This window comes from Zalophus californianus, chromosome X (assembly GCF_009762305.2).
Source record: "Zalophus californianus isolate mZalCal1 chromosome X, mZalCal1.pri.v2, whole genome shotgun sequence".
Taxonomy (NCBI): Eukaryota; Metazoa; Chordata; class Mammalia; order Carnivora; family Otariidae; genus Zalophus; species Zalophus californianus.
The window spans coordinates 83,518,833-83,540,984 of NC_045612.1; the positions used below are offsets into that span (position 1 = coordinate 83,518,833).

Sequence of the window (22,152 nt, forward strand, 5' to 3'; positions counted from 1 at the left end):
CCACACTGCTAACTGATATACTCCTCTCCCCTCTGGCAAAAGGGAGAAGGACTCAGAGTTGAACCAGAAGCGGCCTCAGTACATCAAAGCCAAGGAGAATACCTCCCATAAAATCAAGAAGCTGGAAGCAGCCAAGAAGTCTCTACAGAATGCTCAGAAGCATTATAAGAAGCGTAAAGGTGACATGGATGAGCTGGAAAAGGAAATGCTATCAGTAGAGAAAGCCCGGCAGGAGTTTGAGGAACGGATGGAAGAGGAGAGTCAGAGTCAGGGCAGAGACTTGACCTTGGAGGAGAATCAGGTAAGCTCCGGGAGGGTTGGGGGTGGGATGGGGGATTGCTCTGCTGACAGAGACTGATTTGGTTGGTTGTTCCTAACACAGGTGAAGAAATACCACCGGTTGAAAGAAGAAGCCAGCAAGAGAGCAGCTACCTTGGCCCAGGAGCTGGAGAAGTTCAATAGAGATCAGAAAGCTGACCAGGACCGGCTGGATCTGGAAGAGCGGAAGAAAGTAGAGACAGAGGTGGGCATGTGTTACAAGATGAGGGATAATGGGCCAGAGAAAAAGAAGTGATGGTAGTCTTAACAGTAATGACAATAGCTAACAACTAATGAGCACTTACTGTGTGATAGGCACTGTATTTTACTTGTATCCAGTCACTTAATTCCTCGTTTTCCAAATGAGGAAACAATAGTACAGACGTGAAGTAATTTGCCTAAGGTCACATCACTATGAAGTGGCAGAACCAGGATGTGAACCTGGGTAGTCTAGCTCTGAAACCCACACTCTTATCAAGTATACCTTGTTTACAGCCTTCCTAATAACAATAGTAGTTGTTACAGTGCTCCAAGAAGAGCCTACGATGTTTCAGGCATTCTGCTAAGCACTTCCTTTAAAGATCTAAAAGAAGGTGGTAGGCATTAATATTAATAGCTATACTGTGTTAAGCACTTAATATGTGCTTTATGAAGGGGAGGTCGCCTACATTTTACAGATGAGAAAACAGGTGCAGAAAGGCCTGGAAAGCTTTACTTTGCCTTGGTTTGAGCCTCCCTGTTTGGTGAGGAAGCTAGCCTGAGCTAAGTAGAACACCATGAAAGGGTCTCAGGGATCTGGGAGGCCCATCAATTAGCAGATCCACACTGAACACTGTTGTGTGTCTGCTTTTTAGTAGGTTTCCCCCATTAGTGACAGATTGTCCTGGACTGTTGGGCTCTTGGATGAGTGGGCACATAGCGGGTATAAGCCAGGGCCCCGTGGTCTTGGAGTTAACTTGCTCAGCCTCTGGTCATGGTGTGTATTTATCTTTCTTCCAGGCCAAGATCAAACAAAAGCTGCGGGAGATTGAAGAGAATCAGAAACGGATTGAGAAACTAGAGGAATACATCACTACTAGCAAGTATGTGGCTCTGCAGCCTTTCTTCTTCTTCTATTTATTTATTTATTTATTTATATATATTTTTATTTTTTTAAAGATTTTATTTATTTGAGAGAGAGAGAATGAGAGATAGAGAGCACGAGAGGGAAGAGAGTCAGAGGGAGAAGCAGACCCCTGCTGAGCAGGGAGCCCGATGCGGGACTCGATCCCGGGACTCCAGGATCATGACCTGAGCTGAAGGCAGTTGCTTAACCAACTGAGCTGAGCCACCCAGGCGCCCTGCAGCCTTTCTTCTTATTTCCAGGCTTGTTCTTGTGAACCCTGTCGGTCCTGCCCCTCCCCAGGCAGGATCAGCCTGGAATATTTTCTCACCAGCCAGGGTAACCCCTGTGTTCCCTCACTTTGTAGGCAGTCCCTAGAGGAGCAGAAGAAGTTGGAGGGGGAGCTGACAGAGGAGGTGGAGATGGCCAAGCGGCGTATTGATGAGATCAATAAAGAGCTGAACCAGGTGATGGAACAGCTGGGGGATGCCCGTATCGACCGACAGGAGAGCAGCCGCCAACAGCGAAAAGCAGAGATTATGGAAAGCATCAAGCGCCTATACCCTGGCTCTGTGGTAAGAGTGGAAAGGGAACTAATTTCCTGAGCACTTACTCTCCCACTCACTGTCAGATAATTTTCCCAGCAACTCTGTGAGGACAAGGTTGCTAATCCCTTGTTTATAGCTGGGGGAACAGGCTCAGAGAGGTTAAGTGACATGCCCAAAACAGCACAGCTTATAAGTGGAAGAACTACAGTTCAAACTCAGTTGTTCTGACTCGTGACCTAATGTTCTTTTCATCACACCAGTTGCATCTTCCTGGAGGTTTTGTCTTGCTGTGTCCACTCCTCTATGGAAGACGGGGAGACTGGGTAGGCCTTTCAAAGGGGGAGGGGTCACAGGACAGGAATTAGTCTTCCAGGAAGTAACTGCAGGCTTCTATATATGATCTCCCTTGGCATGTACCAACTGATTCGTTTGCTTATAGGGACATTCTAGGCTTTATCAGAGCTCTTGGCCTCTTGAACCAAATCCTGAGTTTCCAAGGTTCCCTGAATATTATCTCTCTCTTGCTATAATTCCGTCCCTGGGTTCAACTTAATTTGTTTCCACAAATATTTCGTGATCTCTCCTCTAGACACTGCTGGGGAGTTTATAAGGATGAATTAGGCTCATTCCCTGCCCTTGAAGATCTTACCCTTTATCTGATAGTCCTTAGGGAACCACGATTGGTTTAGAGGGCATGGGGGACGTGAACTGGAAAAAGATGTAGTTTGCTGGGTGCTTGTGAGAATTTGAGGTATAAGGTATCTGACCTAGTGCCTGGGGCAGCAGTGGTCTGTGAAATGGTAAAAGTGAGGCTTAGAAAGATGCTTTTGGGGTTCAGGCATGACTGAAGTGATTGTTGCTTTGGGGCCAGAGTAAGGTTTTCCTCCATAGCACGGAAGCTGTATTTCTCACACAGATTTTGGTCTGCCCCTTTCTGAGCTGGGAATTGGGGTTCTTGAGCCAGTTCCCAAAAGCTTCATGCTTTAATTCTCTTCTGACTTTCCTCAGTATGGCCGCCTCATTGACCTCTGTCAGCCCACACAGAAGAAGTATCAGATTGCTGTAACCAAAGTTTTGGGCAAGAACATGGATGCCATTATTGTGGACTCTGAGAAGACAGGCCGGGACTGTATTCAGTATATCAAGGAACAGCGTGGGGAGCCTGAGACCTTCTTGCCTCTTGACTACCTGGAGGTGAGGCTGGTGGGGATGGGGTCAGGGCAGTGTGAGAGGGCCCCTCCTCCTAGCCCTCCGTGTTCTGCCACTTACTGAGCTGTTTCCACAGGTGAAACCTACAGATGAGAAGCTCCGGGAACTGAAGGGGGCCAAGCTGGTGATTGATGTGATTCGCTATGAGCCACCCCACATCAAAAAGGCCCTGCAGTATGCTTGTGGCAATGCCCTCGTCTGTGACAATGTGGAGGATGCTCGCCGCATTGCCTTTGGAGGCCACCAGCGTCACAAGGTTTGGATTCCCTTGTCCTCATTGGAGGTGGAGAGTCCTTGTCCACATTAGTATTGGAGATTCTCCTATTCATCTTCTCCTCCTCTTCTCTCTTCTCCCTACTGTGTGTAGACAGTGGCACTGGATGGGACCCTGTTCCAGAAGTCAGGGGTGATCTCTGGTGGGGCCAGTGACTTGAAGGCCAAGGCTCGGCGCTGGGATGAGAAAGCAGTAGATAAATTGAAAGAGAAGAAGGAGCGGTTGACAGAGGAGCTGAAAGTAAGTCAAAGGCAGCACCGTCCCTAGGGGTTGGACTCCTAAGGCCAGGCCGGCCAGTGCCCTTCTTACCCCCTACCCCTTCCCTGTCGACTTCAGGAGCAGATGAAGGCAAAGCGGAAAGAGGCAGAGCTACGTCAGGTGCAGTCTCAGGCCCATGGACTGCAGATGAGGCTCAAGTACTCGCAGAGTGACCTGGAACAGACCAAGACACGACATCTAGCCCTGAATCTACAGGTGGGGCCTGGCCTTCATCCCTGTCCTCCAAAGGCTACCCTCACATGGTATTCCTGGCTGAGGTTTCTTTGGGGGTGTGGGGGGGTGGGAACTTGTCCCATCTCCCTCTACCCAGCCTGCTTCAGGGAACCAAGCATAGCAGTCAGCCAGCCAGGGTTTCAGATCTCAGCCCTGTATGACGGGAGGCAACTTACTTAATATGTCAGTATCAGGTTTTCATCTGTTTGTAAAATGGGAGTCAGAATTACCACCTGCTTTATACCATTCTTAAAAAGATTGAATGAATTCATACATGTAAAGTAATTAGACTGATTCCTTGAAGCCAGTAAGTGCTCAGTAAATATTAGATGCTATTATTAGCATCATTTATTCAACAGATACCCAAGCTGTTTCGAAAAGTGAACTGAAAGTAAGTACAGGCATTTCAGTCTCTGTGGGTGGGAGTTCTTCTAGGTGTGTTAATGTGTTTGATCATGGGGTGCTTCCCGAGACCAACCTGGAGGCATTATGTAAAATGTAGTAGAAATATCTTTTTACCTTTTTCTAAAATCAAAAGTCTCAATTCCAAGGGTTATACATAAGGGAGTGTGGACCTATAATTGACGATGTTTACTGTGTGCCCAGCCCTGTGAGTTGAAGCTGGCCGACTGGAGGCCGGGGAGGAAGCTGTGTGATGGTTCACGTGGGAGATAATGGAACCTTTACTGGGTAGTTCTAAGCCACGTTTTCTCAGCATGTTGGAGCGCTAGCTCTTCCTGTCCAGGGGCCAGTGTGCTCAGAGTGGCTTTTTCCTTCAAGGAGCCTGGTCTCTTTTTTCCCTCAACCCTGTTTCCTGCAGGAAAAGTCCAAACTGGAGAGTGAGCTAGCCAACTTTGGGCCTCGCATTAATGATATCAAGAGGATCATCCAGAGCCGAGAGAGGGAAATGAAAGACTTGAAGGAGAAGATGAACCAGGTTGGTAGGGGCTGAACCGTGCCAGCATATGCAGTGGGGCAGGACGGGGCTGGCAGCAGCACTCTGACCTGAAGGACCTTTACCCTCCCTCGCTTCTCCCCTCAGGTAGAGGATGAGGTGTTTGAAGAGTTTTGTCGGGAGATCGGTGTGCGCAACATCCGGGAGTTCGAGGAAGAGAAGGTGAAGCGTCAGAATGAAATTGCCAAGAAGCGGTAGGTGGAAGTACGGGTACAGGAGGACTCGGGGGTGTCCTTGAGCCCCCAGCCTGATATCCTGGGAAGTCACATGGCATCATAAGACAGGGAGCAGCTCTTAGAACAATGGGTGTTTACTGTAGGTCAGCTTTAAAGAACAGGGACATCAGGGAGGTGGTGTGGCATAGTCTTGTGGTTAGAGTGCCAGCTTTATTTATCTATTTATTTAATTTGTTTATTATGTCAGAGTGCGCGTGTGCGCACAAGCAGGGGGAGTAGCAGGCAGAGGGAGAGGGAGAAGCAGGCTCCCTGCTGAGCAAGGAGCCTGATACGGGACTTGATCCCAGGGCCCTGGGATGAGGACCTGAGCTGAAAGCGTTCGCTTAACCGACTGAGCTATGCAGGCGTCCCAAGAGTGCCGGCTTTAAGCATGGTTTACCTGGGTTAGAATCCTAGCTCCCCAACTTGTTATCTTGGGCAGTGAGTGACTCGACCTCTCTGTCTCTGAGCCCTAGTTTCTTTATCTGTAAAGTGGATTAATACTGATGCCTATCTCATGGCATTATTGGGCAGATCAGATGAACTAGTCTTTCTAAAGCATTTAGCATAATACTTAGCACCTACTAAGAGTAGTAAATGCTAGCTTTTATTATTGTCATTTTCCTGATAGGCAATGGGGTGGGGTCTGGGAGGAATGAAGTTCTAGGTTGGAAGAATAGTAAGAACAAAGCAACAGTTTCTCTTCTCTTCCCCTCTTTAGTTTATCCATTCATTTAACAAACTTCTTGAGTACCTATGTTGTACCAAGTTGTCCTGTGCTAGGTATTGGTGGGGAGATAGGGGTGAGACAGACAAACATGACAGTCTCTGAAAGAGGTCACTGCCTGGACCCTGGGACTCAGTCTGCAGTTCATGTAGCCCATGGCCCATATAGTAAATAGTCATTGCCCTCTACTCCTAAGCCAGGCTCAAAGGATATAGAATGGACTCTGAGACTGTCCCTGTCCTCAGAGAGTTATGGAATAATTGGGAAGACAAGTGGGTCAACAATTTCAGAACAGTGTCCTTGATGTACATAGAAAATACAGAGGAAATGTTCAGAGAACTGCAAATCAAGAGGAAAAATAAAAACGGGAGACCCAGTAGAGAAATGGACAGAGGATGTAGTTAGCATTTCATGGAAAAAGAAGCACACATGGCTGATAACTACAAATTGATGTTTAGTCTTGTTCCTAATCAGCAAACTACAAATTAAAACAGTCTAGCAGTGTTTGGTGAAAATAAGTCTACATAAGCTCTGTGACTTAGCAAAGCCACTCCTGGCTGGGTATATATCTCAGAGAGTCTTGCCACTGGGTCACAAAGAGACACATTCAGGCTTGTCTGTCTTGGCATCATTTGTGGTAGTAGGATGTTGGTGGCAATGTGGACAGCCATCACTTATGGAAAATACAAGTTATAAATGTGATGAATATACAGACTATACAATACTGTGTAGCAGTTCAAAGCAGGAACTGGATTTATAGGCAGTAACATGGGTAAATTTAGAACACTGCGTTTGTGTAAGTTTAAAAACAAGTATATTTACAAGGATATGCATTCTTAAGTCTATACATGTACGTATGTATGTATACACGTACATCACTTTGGAGTACATGCTCACCATAGGGAAAATAATGGGAGTGGAAATCAGGGATGGAGACAAGGGTCTTGCACAGACAGCGAACATCAGTGTGTAATGAACTGTGGGATATAATTAACTGCACCAAAAAGGGAGAAAGCCCAGAAAAGTGTAATAGAAACGAAGAACCTGCTCACAGCTGTCGGGAAAGCTTTTACAGAACAAGAAGTGATGAACTAGATGTCTGTAGAGTGAGTAGGACTTAGCCAGCTGGGCAGCAGACAGAAGGGAGTTCCAGGCAGTGAGAACAGCATGCTCAGAGGTGTGAGAGAGTATACCTTGTACTGGAAACTAAGTAGTTTTTGAATGTCTGGAGCATATAAATGGGGTCAGGAGGAAGGCGGGGGTGGTGGACAGGTCAGCAGGGGCCAGATCACAGAGGGCTTTATGAGTCATGCTTAGGAGATTGGACTTAAAATTGCATAGCTCAAAATTATAGAGTTAATTACATTCCATTTGGATTATAGTGACTAATAGGTTTAAGCTGCTAGCATGACATCTGGCAGCATCTGTCACACCATATTGGGGGAGTGGGGAGGCAGTTGGAAATTAGTCCTGCCTGGCCTGCTAGTATCTGGATGCTGGTTATATACTCTTGAGTTTCCGAAGAGACAGGGAGCAGGGCAATGGCAGGAATCTAGTATGTTCTCCATGGCTTTTTTTAACTACCCAAGCTCTGCTCCTTGAAGGTTCTGGGATATGGGTGTGTTGGGGGGGGGTGGTGATAGTTGGAAAGAATCAAAGCCCATGAGCAAATGTGAGCAGAATGCAGCCAGTATACCTGTCAATAATGATGGTAACTAAAATTTATTAAGTTCCTACTGGGTGTCCAGCATGCTTCTCAGGACTTGATGCATATTAATTCATTAAAAAATCTCCCAATAACTCTTGAAGTAAGTACTATTGTTATTTCCATTTTACACATGAGACAGAGGCGTGGAGAGTATAACTTGCCCGAGATTACACTACTAGTAAATGGCAGGGTTTGGATGCCAGACCTCTTTTCCCATCATATTATATTGCGATGGTGCCATAGGAGAAGGAGCCTGGATTTTGGTGTTAGACCTGGCTTCCAATCTCACATGTGCCCATTTACTAGCTGTATGGCCTTGGGCAAGGTCTTTTACCTCTTGGCCCATGTTTCCTTATTTGTAAAATTAGGATGATAATGCTTACTTGTGGAACTATTAATTAGAGGATTAGAGGTAATTATGTAAAGTACACAGAAACTTAATAAATAGGAATTATCATAGCTGGTGGATTCAGGTGGACGTTTTTGCACCTGAACCGGGGAGGGCTCTGGAGTCTTCCAGTATATAAAAGGGGATTAGCGGAGTTTGGCCCAATCTCCCCTGCCTTGTGCCATATCCACAAGGTTAGGCTGAGGGACTTAGTTCTCCATCTTTAGGGAACAGTTTTATGTGGATGTGAAGGCATGAGCTGAGTGGTGACTGAAATTCAGCAGTAACCGAATCCCTGCATCCTGGACCTAGTTCTCCTTTCTCCCCACAGTTTGGAGTTTGAGAATCAGAAGACTCGCTTGGGCATCCAGTTGGATTTTGAAAAGAACCAACTGAAAGAGGACCAGGATAAAGTACACATGTGGGAGCAGACAGTGAAAAAGGATGAAAATGAGATAGAAAAGCTCAAGAAGGTAAGGAAGGAGAGCATAAAAAGGCATACTAAAAACTGGGAGGAAAAATTGGAAGAGATATGATAGAAGGATAATATCCATAACTTCAAAAGCCCCATTGAAATAAGGAAACACCAAGACCTAAATAGGGGAAAAAAAAATGAGTAAGAGGCACAAACAGTTCAAGATGATTCAAATAGCCTGTAAACACATACACGTAATTTAGCCTTATTAGAAGTCAAAGAAATGCAAATTAAAGCAACAGTCAGATGTAATTTGTTTCCTATCACCTTACCCAAGATTAAAAAAAAAAAACAAAAACCCAGATGATTAATACTGGCCACGGTGCACAAGACCAGCATTCTTATGCCATTTGGCACCATCCATCAAGAGTCTTCAGGATATATTTATCTCCTCTTAGTCAGTAATACCTGAGGAAATCCAAAATGCTGGCACAGCTTCATGCATGGAGGTTGATGTTTATTACAAACATTTATAGTTCCATATTGGAAACTGTCCAGTGTCCTCTGGGAGTTAAGAGTTTAGCAAATTATGCTACGTTCATATATGTATTTGCGTAGTTTAATGGTCTTCAAATTTTAGTAATACACAGACCCCATTTAAAGACCTAAGATCTTTTTAAAAATATCCTTGATGTTAAATACATACATACATACTTAGAGCTCTTCACCAAAAAGCGAGGACAGACTTATAACTTAATTTTTATAATTAACCACATTAATTTAGCACAACTGATGATGGTGTTTTGCTGAAACCTAGTCCCTCTTCATATTGCTCCAGTGCTGCTGATGGCCACGGCTCAGTTTGAGTCGAGCTTGCCTGAGTCACTGGGTATTGTCTGACGACTCACTTTTCCTACATTCTTTCTCTTTAAATTCCTGTGAAACCTTTGTTCTTCCTACAGCATCCCCTCCTGAGGTGATTTGATCTCTTCACTTGGCTTAAACCTATCATTTGACTTTTATGTCTGCCTATGTTTGTTGTTGTTAGGGAGGTGTGTATGTATGTATGTGTGCGCTTGCATGTGTGTGTTTTCATTAAACCCTGATAATTAAAGTAGTCCTCTTTACTGTCACTGGAATCTTAAATGCAAATGCAGATCGGGCAGGAGTAAGTGGACAGCTAAATGATCCAGAATCCTATTTCTATGACTTTTTAACTTTTTATTTTGAAATCATTTGAAACTTAGCAGAAAGTGGCAAGACTACTACAGAGAACTCCTGCCTACCTGCCACCAAGATTCACCAATCACTGACATGCCATATGTGTTTTTGCATTGTCTGTGTATGCATATTTTTATGAGCCATTTGGGAGGAAGTGGCAGATATGTCCCCTTTAAGTGACTTTAAGATCAAATTGAAAACCAAACGTTCTTCCTTTTAAAAAATCAGATCTATTAAGTAAGACTACAGTCCCCTTGACTGACCACTCTCAATGCCACTCCCTTTCCTCTTCCTGGAGCTAATCCCATGTAGTGGGTATTCTTCCAGACCTTATAGGCATTTAGTTAAATACTTGTACATTCATGTCCGTGTACTCATAGAAAATACATAGTATTGTTTGTGTGTGTGTTTTTTTAAACATTGATGTTATATTGCCTGTGACAGTAATTTTAATGTGGAAAAGGTGCTCAAATATAACATTAAGTCAGAATATAGAGTTTTAATTGCAGTCTAGTCTCAACTCTGTAGAGTCTGTCTGTAAGTAGAGTTAGGAGGAAATAGGCTAACATGTTAATTGGTTGTCTCTGGCTGGTGGGATTACGAGTGATTTTTTTTTTTTTCTACTTGATACTGTTTCAATTCTTTGTACTTTCCTATATCAGGCAACTTGTATAATGGGGTGTGGGGGGAGGGCAACCAAATTTGAAAAAAGATAAAGAGACACCTAAAGGGTGATGGTGGTATGTGAAAGGAGAGCTTCCTGAAGAGAGGCTCTGACATGCCTTGGAGGCTCCTTCTGCCTGGTGGAGAGGGTAGGGGGCAAGGGGAGAGATCTTAGAGGAGATGAGGAAAACGTTCACTTCTTGTCCTGTTCCCCCTGCTGGGACCAGGAGGAGCAAAGACACATGAAGATCATAGATGAGACCATGGCCCAGTTACAAGACCTGAAGAATCAGCACCTGGCCAAGAAGTCGGAGGTGAATGACAAGAATCATGAGATGGAGGAGATTCGTAAGAAACTGGGGGGCGCCAACAAGTGAGTGGGTTCAGGCCTGGGGTTGGGGGACCTAGGTAGAGCAGGCAGCCTGCTGGATTTGGATCTCACCTCTCTATCTGGACCTTTTAGGGAAATGACCCATTTACAGAAGGAGGTAACAGCCATTGAGACCAAGCTGGAACAGAAACGCAGTGACCGCCACAATTTGCTGCAGGCTTGCAAGATGCAGGATATCAAGTTGCCGCTGTCTAAGGGCACCATGGATGACATTAGTCAGGAAGAGGTGAGTATCAGATCACGGCTGGTGGTGGGACTGGCAATGAACAGCATTAACCAGGGATGGGGGATGAAAGTGACTGGGGGCGGCGGGGGGAGAAGGGGGAAAGGGAAAAGGATGGTGGGCAGGGGTGGTGGGGGACAGAAGGAGGGATGCAGGGGAGATGAGGCAGGGCGAGGCTGTGAAGGCAGGTAGGGGAAAGGTAGTAGCCTTGGTATGAAAGGGAAGTTGAGTTGGTGGTGCTGGATGGGAAGCCAGGAAAAGATGAAATCATTCTGTAACCTTAGGGACTTGAGCTAAAAGCTCTAGCAGGTGTTGGATATTGCTAAGAGTGGCAATTGAGGGACATTAGCCAAGAGCAAAGGAAGATGGAAGATGGGGGACCTGAGAGATGATGGCTGAGCTGCAGTGAGGGAGGTTGGCCAGGAGAGGGTTGGGTAAGGGACATCAGCAATGCAGAGGTGACAAGGCTTAGTCATAGGAAAGGGAGGGACACTAGCCAATAGAGGAGCCAAGGCATTTTATGCACTGAAGGTGAAGATTGGTAGCAAGGGGTGGGAACATTAACTGAGAGGAGCTTTGCATATATCTGTCTTAGACCTGGGCATGTATCTCAGCCCCACATGTCTCTCTCCCTCCCTCCTCCCAAATAGCGTTTCAGTTTAATTCAGCAAAATATTTTGAACACCAGAAATGTGCCAGGCGCCATGGTAACATGCGACATAATTACTCCTAATCCTAAACACAACCCTGCCAGGCAGGCAGTATCCCATGTTACAGTTGAGGGCTTGTTTAAATCAGGTTTCCGGTGTCAGGATCTGAGCCATGACTTGCCCAGGATGACAGTGTTAGTCAGTGGTAGAGCCCGATTTTGAACTGAGGTCTTTGTGCCTTCAGAGCTGCTGTCCTGCCACAGGTGCTCCAGCAAGGTGCTTCGAAAAGACTTTGAAGGCTACAAAGGAGTGCCCCCCCCCGGCCCCCTTTAGAGGGGCATTCTGTGGCCAGTGTGCTCCATTGGACTCTCCCTCTCACCATTGCAGGGTAGCTCCCAGGGGGAGGATTCAGTGAGTGGTTCCCAGCGAACTTCCAGCATCTATGCACGAGAGGCCCTGATCGAGATTGACTACGGTGACCTGTGTGAAGACCTGAAGGTGAGGATCAGCCACGGGGGCAGCGACATCCTCCCAGCTGTTCAAAGGGAGAATCAGCCCACCCGGGGGCCCCATGGAGACCACAGCTAAAAAGAGGGGCAGGCTGGCGAGGAAGGGAAGGAGCTGTGCTTTAGGGGAACAGATACAGGCGCATCTTCCACCACCACCCTCAGTTGCCCCTGTCCCTGCCTGCTGCCAGTCTTCCCCTTCCACGCATGTACACTTCTCAGCCCAGGTGCACACACAAAGGACATGCTCCTTTACAGCGAGCAGATGGGCCTTGGGTGTCCTCGGCGCTCTGTCCCCGGCGCCCTTCCCTTCTCACTTTTGGCATTCTCGCATCCTGGGTATCTGTTTTACCCCCTTGGCCCCAGCTGCCATGTGTGCTATGCTCCACAGGTACCTCAACCCCCAGCCTTCCCAAATCTGCTCTTTCTCCTCAGTGCCAGCCACAGGTTCAAACCAGAAATCTGTGCCTCATCCTCGACGACTCCTCTCACTTTGCGTATTCATTGAATTACCAAGCCCTATCCGTTTTACCTCCTAAATATCTATTGAATTCTACCTTTTTTCTGTTTCCACTGTCTCTCAAGTACAGGCCATTTCACCTCTCACATGGCCTACTGCAGGAACCTCCTAAACACTTCCTGATGCTTTCCCATCCATCCTTACGGCCAGGGGGACATGATTTTTTTAAAGAAATCTTTATTGTGGAAAATTTCAAACATACACAGAAATAGAATAATATAATGAACCCCAGTACCCATCACCCAGCTTCAACAGTTAGCAACATATGGTATCTCGTTTTCTATACCCCTCCCTTTCCAATTGGCATATTTTAAATCAAATTCCAGGTAACATTTCATTCATAATTATATCTCTAGAAAGAAGGACATTTTAAAAAACATAACGGTATCATACCAAAAAAAATTGAAGACTAACTGCAATATCATTTAATATTCAGTAAATGTTTGGATTTGCACGAATATCCCATAAATACCATTCTTTTAAAAAAAAAAACCTTGGTCTGTATTTAAATCAGGATTCAAAGGAGGTTCATATGTTAAAAGTGGTCTCTTCTAGTCTGTACCATTTTCTTATCCCTTTTTATTTTTTTTATACCTGTTTATGGAAGAAATTGGGTCATTGGTCATGTACAATTTTCTACATTCTGAATTTGGCTTGATTATGTCCTATGATGTTATTTAACGTGTTCTTCCATTCCCTGTATTTCCTGTAAACTGGTACTTAAATCTAGGGTTTGATTGGATTTGGTTCATTTTTTGTTTATTTTTGGCAGGAATATATCAGGTGGTGCTGTCTACTTGTGAACTTTCTTTTGCGTCGCATAAGTTGACATTGAATGTCATTTTGATCTTTGTACTAAGTTTGGTCAGTGTTCAACATTACCTGTGAAATATTCTTGTCAAAAACTCCCACAAGGATCTGATCAAGCTTTTATGGCCACCAATTATATGAAACACCAGTGCCAGAGAACGTGTTAAATAAAAACACAGGGATGCAGTTAGCTAAATCCAGACTGTGGGAAACTATGGGCCTGGTCTCTTCCACTGATAAATGAAAGAAACCAAACAGAGGGAAAATTTTTATTGGCTATGAGAGACAAATCAACCAGCGGGAATATGTGGCATTTCTGTGAATCCATTGCAGAGAGGAAGGGGAATTTAGCTATTAAATGAGACTTAAGAGACAGATCAGCTAATTGCAATGTGTGTACCTTATTTGAAACCTGCTTTGAAAAACCTGTGAAGAATTTTTTTTTTTTAACAAAACAATCAGGATAATTTGAACACTGACCAAAGAATTTATGATGTTCAGAAATTGCTGTTACTATTTTTAGGTGAGATGATGGTATTGTGGCTTTATTTTTTAAGTAGCCTTATCTTTTATAGCAGTGGTTCTCAATGGTGCATGGGTTTTGCCTCCCCAGGGGACTTTTGGTAATGTCCGGAGACACTTGCAACATCCACTTGTCATAATTGGTTACTGACGGTGTCTTGTAGGTGGATACAAGGGATGCTGCAAAACATCTTACAGTGCACAAAGGACAGCCCTCACAACAATGAGTCATCTGGTCCAAAATGTCAATAGTGCTGAGATTCAGAAACCATTTTAGAGATATACTGAAGTATTTGTAGATGAAGTGGTATGTCTGAGATTTGCTTTAGAATAATTGAAGATAGAAAGGAATTGAGTATAGATGGCAGAGTATTGGCCATGAGTTGATAATTTTTGAACCTGGGTATTAAGTACATGGGGGTGCATTATATTACTCTCTGCATTTTTGTGTCTGTTGAAAATTTACATAATACAAAGTTAAGAGAAAAATAATCCTGATCAACAGGTTCAGGTATTGTTAGCCTGTCAATTTTTATAAAGTTCCTTGTCAGCCTTTCACAAGTTGGTTTTAGTAGCTTTTTTTTTTTTAAAGATTTTATTTTTATTTATTTATTTGAGAGAGAGCGTGCATGTGTGAGCTGGGGGTGGGGGTCAGCGGGACAGGGAGAGAAGAGAATCCCAAGCAGACTCCCCACTGAGCACAGAGCCCAATGTCGGGCCCGATCTCAGGACCATGAGATCTTGACCTGAGCTGAAATCAAGAGTCGGGTGCTTAACTGAGCCACCCAGGCGCCCCGGTTTTAGCAGCTCTTAATGATCATTGCCTAGCTTTATCAAGGGTTGCAAAATGGTAATTTCCTAATTCTTCCTTTCCTCCTCCATTTATTTATTGGAATTCTAAAAAGAATTTTCCCATATCAACTATTTGGTTCCCTTGAAATACAGCCAGTACAGAAAAGGTAGGATAAATACTTCATTCTTTTCCTTTATTTACTAGCTTTCGGAATGAGGCGGTTGCCCTTGTAACCTTTAAAGGTTTTTAATTTGTATTTAGTGTAAACTTAACTGTTTAAATGTATTTTGATGACTCTGTTGGAGTCATTTTTCTTCTTGATGCCTCATATTGTCCCATCCTTGTCCAGTAGGAGCCACTTCAAGTTGATTTTTGTTCTTATTTTTAGATTTTTATTGAAAATTTCACATGGCAAAAGTAAAATAGCACAGTGCTATCTTGTATAGCCATCACCAATTTCAGCAGTTAGCAACTCGTGGCCAAACTTGTTTTATGTGCACCCCATCCACTTCCTCCTCTCTCCCCACCCCTGGGTTATTTAAAAATATAGTCAACCCTTGAACAACACGGGTTTGAACTGTGCGGGTCCACTTATACATAGATTTCCTTCAGTAAATATAGTACAGTACTATAAATGGATTTTCTTAACGTTTTCTTTTCTCTAGCTTACTTTACAATATGTGTTAATCACTGTTTATGTTACTGGTAATGATTCCAGTCGACAGTAGGCTATTAGTAATTTAAGTTTTAGGGGAGTCACAAGTTAATATATAAGTGGATTTTTGGCTGTGTGGGGGGCTGATGCCCCAACCCTCTTGTTCAAGGGTCAGCTGCAAATTCTGGACATCATGGCATTTTATTTGTAAATATTTCAGAATGTATCTCTAAAAGATAATTCTTAATATCTAGAATCGTTATACCAAAAACCCAATAATTTCTTAATTTTGGAGCTAATTATAAAATAATTCCTTAGTATTATAATTAGTATTCACATTTCCCTGATTGTCATGCGCACACACACAGCGTACATACACACACACACACGTATCCATTCATCTGTTGATGGACATCTGGGCTCTTTCCATAGTTTTTCCAGCTATTGTGGACATTGCTGCTATATACATTGGGGTGCAGGTGCCCATTTGGATCATTGCATTTGTATCTTCGGGGTAAATACTGAGTAGTGCAATTGCTGGGTCGTAGGGTAGCTCTATTTTCAACTTTTGGAGGAACCTCCATACTGTTTTTCAGAGTGGCTGCACCAACTTGCATTCCCACAGTGTAGGAGGGTTCCCCTTTCTCCACATCCTCACCAACATCTGTTGTTTCCTGACTTGCTAATTTTAGCCATTCTGACTGGTGTGAGGTGGTTGGTTGATATGACTCTTAAGTCTCATTTAATCTATGGTAGTCCCCCCTTGTCTCTGCCTTCGCTTTCCATGGTTTCAGTTACCCGTGGTCAACCACAGTCTGAAAGCAGATGATCCTCCTTCTGACCTATCATCAGAAGGTCAGTAGTAGCCTACCTGGTGCTGTGTCACAGTGCCTATGTCATTCACCTTACTTCATCTCATCGTGTAGGCTTTTTTTTTTTTTTAAGATTTTATTTGTTTATTTGACAGAGAGAGACATAGTGAGAGAGGGGGAACATAAGCAGGGGGAGTGGGAGAGGGAGAGCTTCCCGCCGAGCAGGGAGCCTGATGCGGGGCTCGATCCCAGGATCCTGGGACCATGACCTGAGCCGAAGGCAGACACTTAACGACTGAGCCACCCAGGCACCCCTATGTAGGCATTTTTTATTATCTCACATCATCCCAAGAAGAAGGATGAGTACAATACAATAAGATAGTTAGAGAGCGAGACCGTTCGTGTAACTTGTAATACAGTATATTGTTATAATTGTTCTATTGTATTATTGCTGTTAATCTTTTACAGTGTCTACTTTGTAAATTAAGCTTTATTGTAGGTATGTATGTATAGGAAAAAACACAGTATGTAGGCTTTGGCACTGTCCATGGTTTTAGACATCCACCGGGGGTCTTAGAATGTACTCCCGTAGATAAGGGGGACTACTGTATAAGATGCCCCTCCATCAGTTTTTATTTTTCTTTGCAGAATTTTTTGTTTTTGAAGAAATTGGCTCATTTCTCCTGAAGGATTTTTCACATTCTGTACTTTGTTGATTGTATCCTATGATTTTTTTTAAAGATTATTTAAGAGAGTGTGTGCATGTTCTTGAGCAGGGGGAGGGACAGATGGGGAGGGAGAGGGACAGGCAGACTTGGTGCTGAGTGCAGAACCCGATGTGGGGCTCGATCCCATGACCCTGACGGTGACCTGAGCTGAAACCAAGAGTCAGATGCTCAACCAACTGAGCCACCCAGGAGCCCCTGTATCCTATGATTTGTCTTGATGTTCCCCGAGAACAAAGCACAAAAATAGTTCTGGTGTCCCCTGTAGTTCTTCCTATAAGTGGGTAGTTAGATCAGTGCTGTTAAATAGGGATATAATATGACCTACATGTCATATTTTAAAAAGTAAAATTAATTTTGATGCTGTATTTTTGCTTAGCCCAGTATATCCAAAAATTATTTCAGTGTATAAACACATAAAAATTATCGATGGGGTATTTGACAGTCTCTTTGTACTAAGTCTTGAAAATACAGTATCTATTTATGCTTCTGGCACATCTCAATTTGGATGCTGTATTTTCCTCAGATATATTTGATCTGTATTTAGCTATCTTAAACTTTACGATAGAAAAAAAGAACCACATACCCATGTTTGTTCCAGATACACTTAAAAGTTTTCTAGTAACTGGGTATCAGTTTTTAAATGAGTCAACAGTCATTAAAATCAGTAGTCACATGTGGGCTTATGGCTACCGTATTGGACAGCTCAGATCTATAGGTTTGATTAGATTCAAGTTTGGGGGTTTGTTTTGGTCAAGAATACCTCATAAGTGACGTTGTTAACATCCATCAGGAGGCTGGTAATGTCTGGTTGTGGTTCTTTTTGTGTGATTTGCAGCTGTGGTGGTTATTGCCTAGATTGATTAATTTGTCTGTGGTTGCAAAATGGTGATCATCTTACCCTATCATTTCTTTATTACCTGGAACACTGTAAAGAGAGATTTCCTCTTACCAGTCATTTGGTTACCCTGAGATGCAGTTTATGTAGGAAAGGTGGATATATATGCACTTGATTCTTTTATTTACTAGTTTATAAAATAATGAGCCAGTTTTCTGACATTCTCAAGATTTGTTCACTGAGTTGTTTTCGTATCATTTTGAACTTATGGATTTAAACACATGAGATATGTTGCACTCTGTTGTGGTTATTATTCTTGTTGATCAAGTTGTTGCATCTTTGGCCGGTGGGAACCCATTCAGGTTGGCTTCTGAATCATTTTGACACAACTCTACAGTCTTTTATGTCTTCCCTGCTTGGTATGTCCAGTCTCATCCTTTACATTTCCCAAAATCTGGCATACCCCATTTCTCACTGAGGAGCGCTGACTTCTTGTAGTGGGAAATGCTGTTTAACAACTACCATCTGAACACCGGAGTGCTCATGACTGCTGGGTTGCTCAGTGCTTCTAGAATATTTCAGTATACTGGGCTACAAGATGCATTTTTTATTTTGAGGGAAAAATGTATCGTGAGTTCATATTGATACTTCAATTGAAATTGTAATTTTCACAGTTTAACGTCATTGATTTTATGTTTGTCTCCCCAGTTATTCTTGCTGAAAATCTTGGTTCCTAGCAACACTAACGTAATAACATATTTACTTTATTCTATTCTATTCTGTATATAATAGTTTGAAAATCACAATGAGGTATTATTAGTAACAACTTGATTATTGAAGATTTCCTTGAGGTCCTTTTTGCCGTTAAGCTAATAGCTAATTGGGCATGTACAGCCATGTTCCTATATTCTTAAAGTAATTTGAAAGAATTCTCTGAATGTTGGGCGCCTGGGTGGCTCAGTCGTTAAGCGTCTGCCTTCAGCTCAGGTCAGGATCCCAGGGTCCTGGGATTGAGCCCCACATTGGGCTCCCCGCTCAGCGAGAAGCTTGCTTCTCCCTCTCCCACTCCCCCTGCTTGTGTTCCCTCTCTCGCTGTCTCTGTCAAATAAATAAAATCTTAAAAGAAAAAAAAAGAATTCTCTAAATGTTTAACCAGCTTAATATATTGTCATGTTTATTTAGTTTTCCATTTTAAGGGGGTTGCTCATTTTTGCATTTTAAAGATTTATTTTTCCAACTTTATTCTGAAAATTTTCAAACCTACAGAAAAATTGGAAGTACAGTACAGTGAACACCCATATACCTTTCACTGTAGAATATTTTTCTACAATGATTATTTTTCCAGTTTTTTTCTCTCTCCATCTTAGTTGATTCCCTCCCTCCACACTACAGTTTTTTTTTTTTAAGATTTTATTTACTTATTTGAGAGAGAGAGGGAATGAGAGAACACGAGAGGGGGGAGGGTCAGAGGGAGAAGCAGACTCCCTGCTGAGCAGGGAGCCCGATGTGGGGCTTGATCCTGGGACCCCAGGATCATGACCCGAGCTGGAGGCAGTCGCTTAACCAACTGAGCCACCCAGGCGCCCCCACGTTTTTTGCTGAACCATTTGAAGGAAGTTACAGACTTGAACTCTAAATACTTCAGCATGCTAAGAACAAGGGATTCTGTTCCATAACTGCAATTCCATATTACACCTAAGAAAATAATAATTTCATATCTAATATCGCCCATATTCACATTTCCTTAGTTGTTCCAAAGTGTTTTTTATAATTGTTTGTTTTAAACTGTGATCCAATCAAGGTTTATGTATTGCTTTTGGGTGTTCTATCTTTTTAGTTTCTTTTAATGTGGAGCAGTCCCCTCACCTTTTTTCATGACACTGATCTTTTGAAGAGTCTATGTGTTGTCTTGAATGGATATTTTTTTTTTTAAGATTTTATTTATTTATTCATGAGACACAGAGAGAGAGAGGCAGAGGGAGAAGCAGGCTCCCAAGGAGCAGGGAGCCTGATGTGGGACTTGATCTCAGGACCCTGGGATCATGACCTGAGCTGAAGACAGACGCTTAACCATCTGAGCCATCCAGGCGCCCTTGAATGGATAATTTGTTTCCTATCATTATTGCTTAATTTGTTCCACCTACCCTTGTGTTTCCTATAAATTGGAAGTTTGATCTCATCTGGAGGCTTGATGGATTTGGGTTAAGTAATTTTTTGGCCAGAACATTTCACTGGTGATGCTGTGTACTCTATATTGCATCTTGCCATGAGGTATGTAATGTGAGGATGTGAGGATTCATGATGTTAAGTTTGATCCTCTGTTAAGGTATCAATTGCCAGATTTCTTACCTTTGTAAGTAGTAAGTAATCTTTAGGGGGATTCTTTGGTATCTTGTGAATATCTTGTTCCCAACAGTTTTTTGGCCCTGTGGTTTTCACATTTTGATTTAATTTTTTTGGTAATTCTGTAAAATCTTCATATGCTTCTAAAACCAAAAGTATACTTACAGGTACATGAAGAGAAGTTTCACCTTCTTCCTTGTCCCCTTCGCCTCCATTCCTCTGTGTGTAATCATTTTAATTAGTTTTTGGAATTATTCTTTTTTTGTTTTATGTTAAAAATATGAATATATTTGTATGTAAATATACTCATATTCCTTCTCTTAGATAAAAAATTGGCATTCTATTGTGTACCTTGCATATTTCACTTAAACGTGAAATATCCAAGAGACCTCTTCATAACAGTATATAGAGATTTATAGAAGGGCTTTTCTAAAAAATATATATATTTATGTATACATTTGTGCATATTCATGTCCTTCCTGTGCTTGAAGTCATTCAGTGGTACCTCACCTCCCTTGGGATAAAGTCCAAACCTCTTTAAGACTTAAAAGGCCCTTTATCATTGGGCTTCTGTACGTCTCCAGCCTTGCCTCTTCCCCCCAGTGTGCATGCACATGCATGTGCGCGTGCACATGCGCACGCGCGCGCGCACACACACACACACACACACACACACACAGTTGCTATTATTGCCATACTGAATTGCCCTTTTTTTTGGCTTTTGAAATTTATTAAAATTGATTACTTTTTTGTTTTGTTTTAAGATTTTATTTATTTGACAGAGAGAGACACAGCGAGAGAGGGAACACGAGCAGGGGGAGCGGGAGAGGGAGAAGCAGGCTTCCCGTGGAGCAGGGAGCCCGATGTGGGGCTTGATCCCAGGACACTGGGATCCTGACGTGAGCTGAAGGCAGACGCTTAACGACTGAGCCACCCAGTCGCCCCCAAATTGATTACTTTTTTGAATTGCTTTGATTTCCTTGAATGAACCATGAGCAGATCCTTGATTTTGCATGTGATGCTCCTGTCTGCGTAGACTGTTCCTTCTCCCTGTCCTTACTATTCATCCTGTGGGCCTGAGCTTAAACATATTTCTGGAGGCCTTCCCTAGCCCGAGTCTGAGTTAGGTGTCCTTCTTATGTGCTGACCCAACACCATCTGTTTATCATTGTTTTGGTGTTCACTGTACAGTGTTCTGATTGTTTACATATATGCCTTCCTCTGTTAGTCCATGAGCTCTGTAAGCACAGGAACCATGGCTCACAGGATATGAGGGCCCCAGTGCCTGGCATTTGGAAGGCATTCCGTAAATATTTATTGGCTAAAAGTGGCAGAAAGGCACAAACCCAGACATGCATTGTAATATCCATAAGACCTAAAACCAAACTCAAATGGAATTTGCTCAGATGTGGTGATCTGAGAAGAAAACGTGAGTTGCCTTATTCATTGTGTAGCTGTAGTCCAGACCAGGCTGTGTGGGAGCCTCTAGGTCACCCTGGGATGGTGCTGGCTCATGGCCTGGGCTGAGAGCCAGAGAGGGGCACCACCAGCTGCTCCTCCTGAGAGACAGAGAGGTTGACAGGGCCTGGGGGAAGGGCTAGAGATGAGAAAGTGGCATCAGCCTGTAATTTCCAGGGATGGTGGGAATGGTTACTGTAGGTAGGACCTGGTAGAAGGAGCCGAGCTAGGGAAGAAGAACCTGCCTTTGGCATGGGAGCAAGTCCTCAGGCCCTGCTTGGTGGAGCATCTCTTGTGGGGGCCTGAGCACAGGGACCTGGCCCTTCCTGATGTCGTTGGGCCTGCATTTTACAGGATGCCCAGGCTGAGGAGGAGATCAAACAGGAGATGAATACACTGCAGCAGAAGCTGAATGAGCAGCAAAGTGTACTCCAGCGTATTGCTGCCCCTAACATGAAAGCCATGGAGAAGCTGGAGAGTGTCCGAGACAAGTTCCAGGAGACCTCAGATGGTAAGATTTTCCCCTTTTACTTTTACTGTCTAAGGGGAAGACAGAAGGCTGGAGTTACGGCAGGGGACTGTTACACATCACAGCAGCTCCCCTTTTTATGTGCTTTCTGGAAACTCCCAAGAGCCCTAAACAGTAGGGGTTAGTTACCACACCTGTTTTA

General features: G+C 43.5%; 1 protein-coding gene across 3 annotated transcripts in view; it reads left to right on the top strand.

The window, feature by feature from the left end:
- SMC1A (structural maintenance of chromosomes 1A) overlaps positions 1–22,152 on the top strand; it is a 48,535-nt gene that overhangs the window by 7,705 nt on the left and 18,678 nt on the right. For all 3 annotated transcript variants that reach the window (XR_003522527.2, XR_003522528.2, XM_027607653.2), the window contains exons 6-20: positions 43–301; positions 383–523; positions 1,318–1,400; positions 1,788–1,995; positions 2,977–3,162; positions 3,254–3,433; positions 3,545–3,691; positions 3,788–3,925; positions 4,764–4,880; positions 4,986–5,092; positions 8,268–8,409; positions 10,463–10,608; positions 10,699–10,852; positions 11,887–11,997; positions 21,836–21,992. Coding sequence is in view for 1 of the 3 variants with exons in the window: in XM_027607653.2 (XP_027463454.1) it covers positions 43–301; positions 383–523; positions 1,318–1,400; positions 1,788–1,995; positions 2,977–3,162; positions 3,254–3,433; positions 3,545–3,691; positions 3,788–3,925; positions 4,764–4,880; positions 4,986–5,092; positions 8,268–8,409; positions 10,463–10,608; positions 10,699–10,852; positions 11,887–11,997; positions 21,836–21,992 (2,276 nt within the window). In the remaining 2 variants the exon portion in view is untranslated. The remainder of the gene's footprint in view (positions 1–42; positions 302–382; positions 524–1,317; positions 1,401–1,787; positions 1,996–2,976; positions 3,163–3,253; positions 3,434–3,544; positions 3,692–3,787; positions 3,926–4,763; positions 4,881–4,985; positions 5,093–8,267; positions 8,410–10,462; positions 10,609–10,698; positions 10,853–11,886; positions 11,998–21,835; positions 21,993–22,152) is intronic.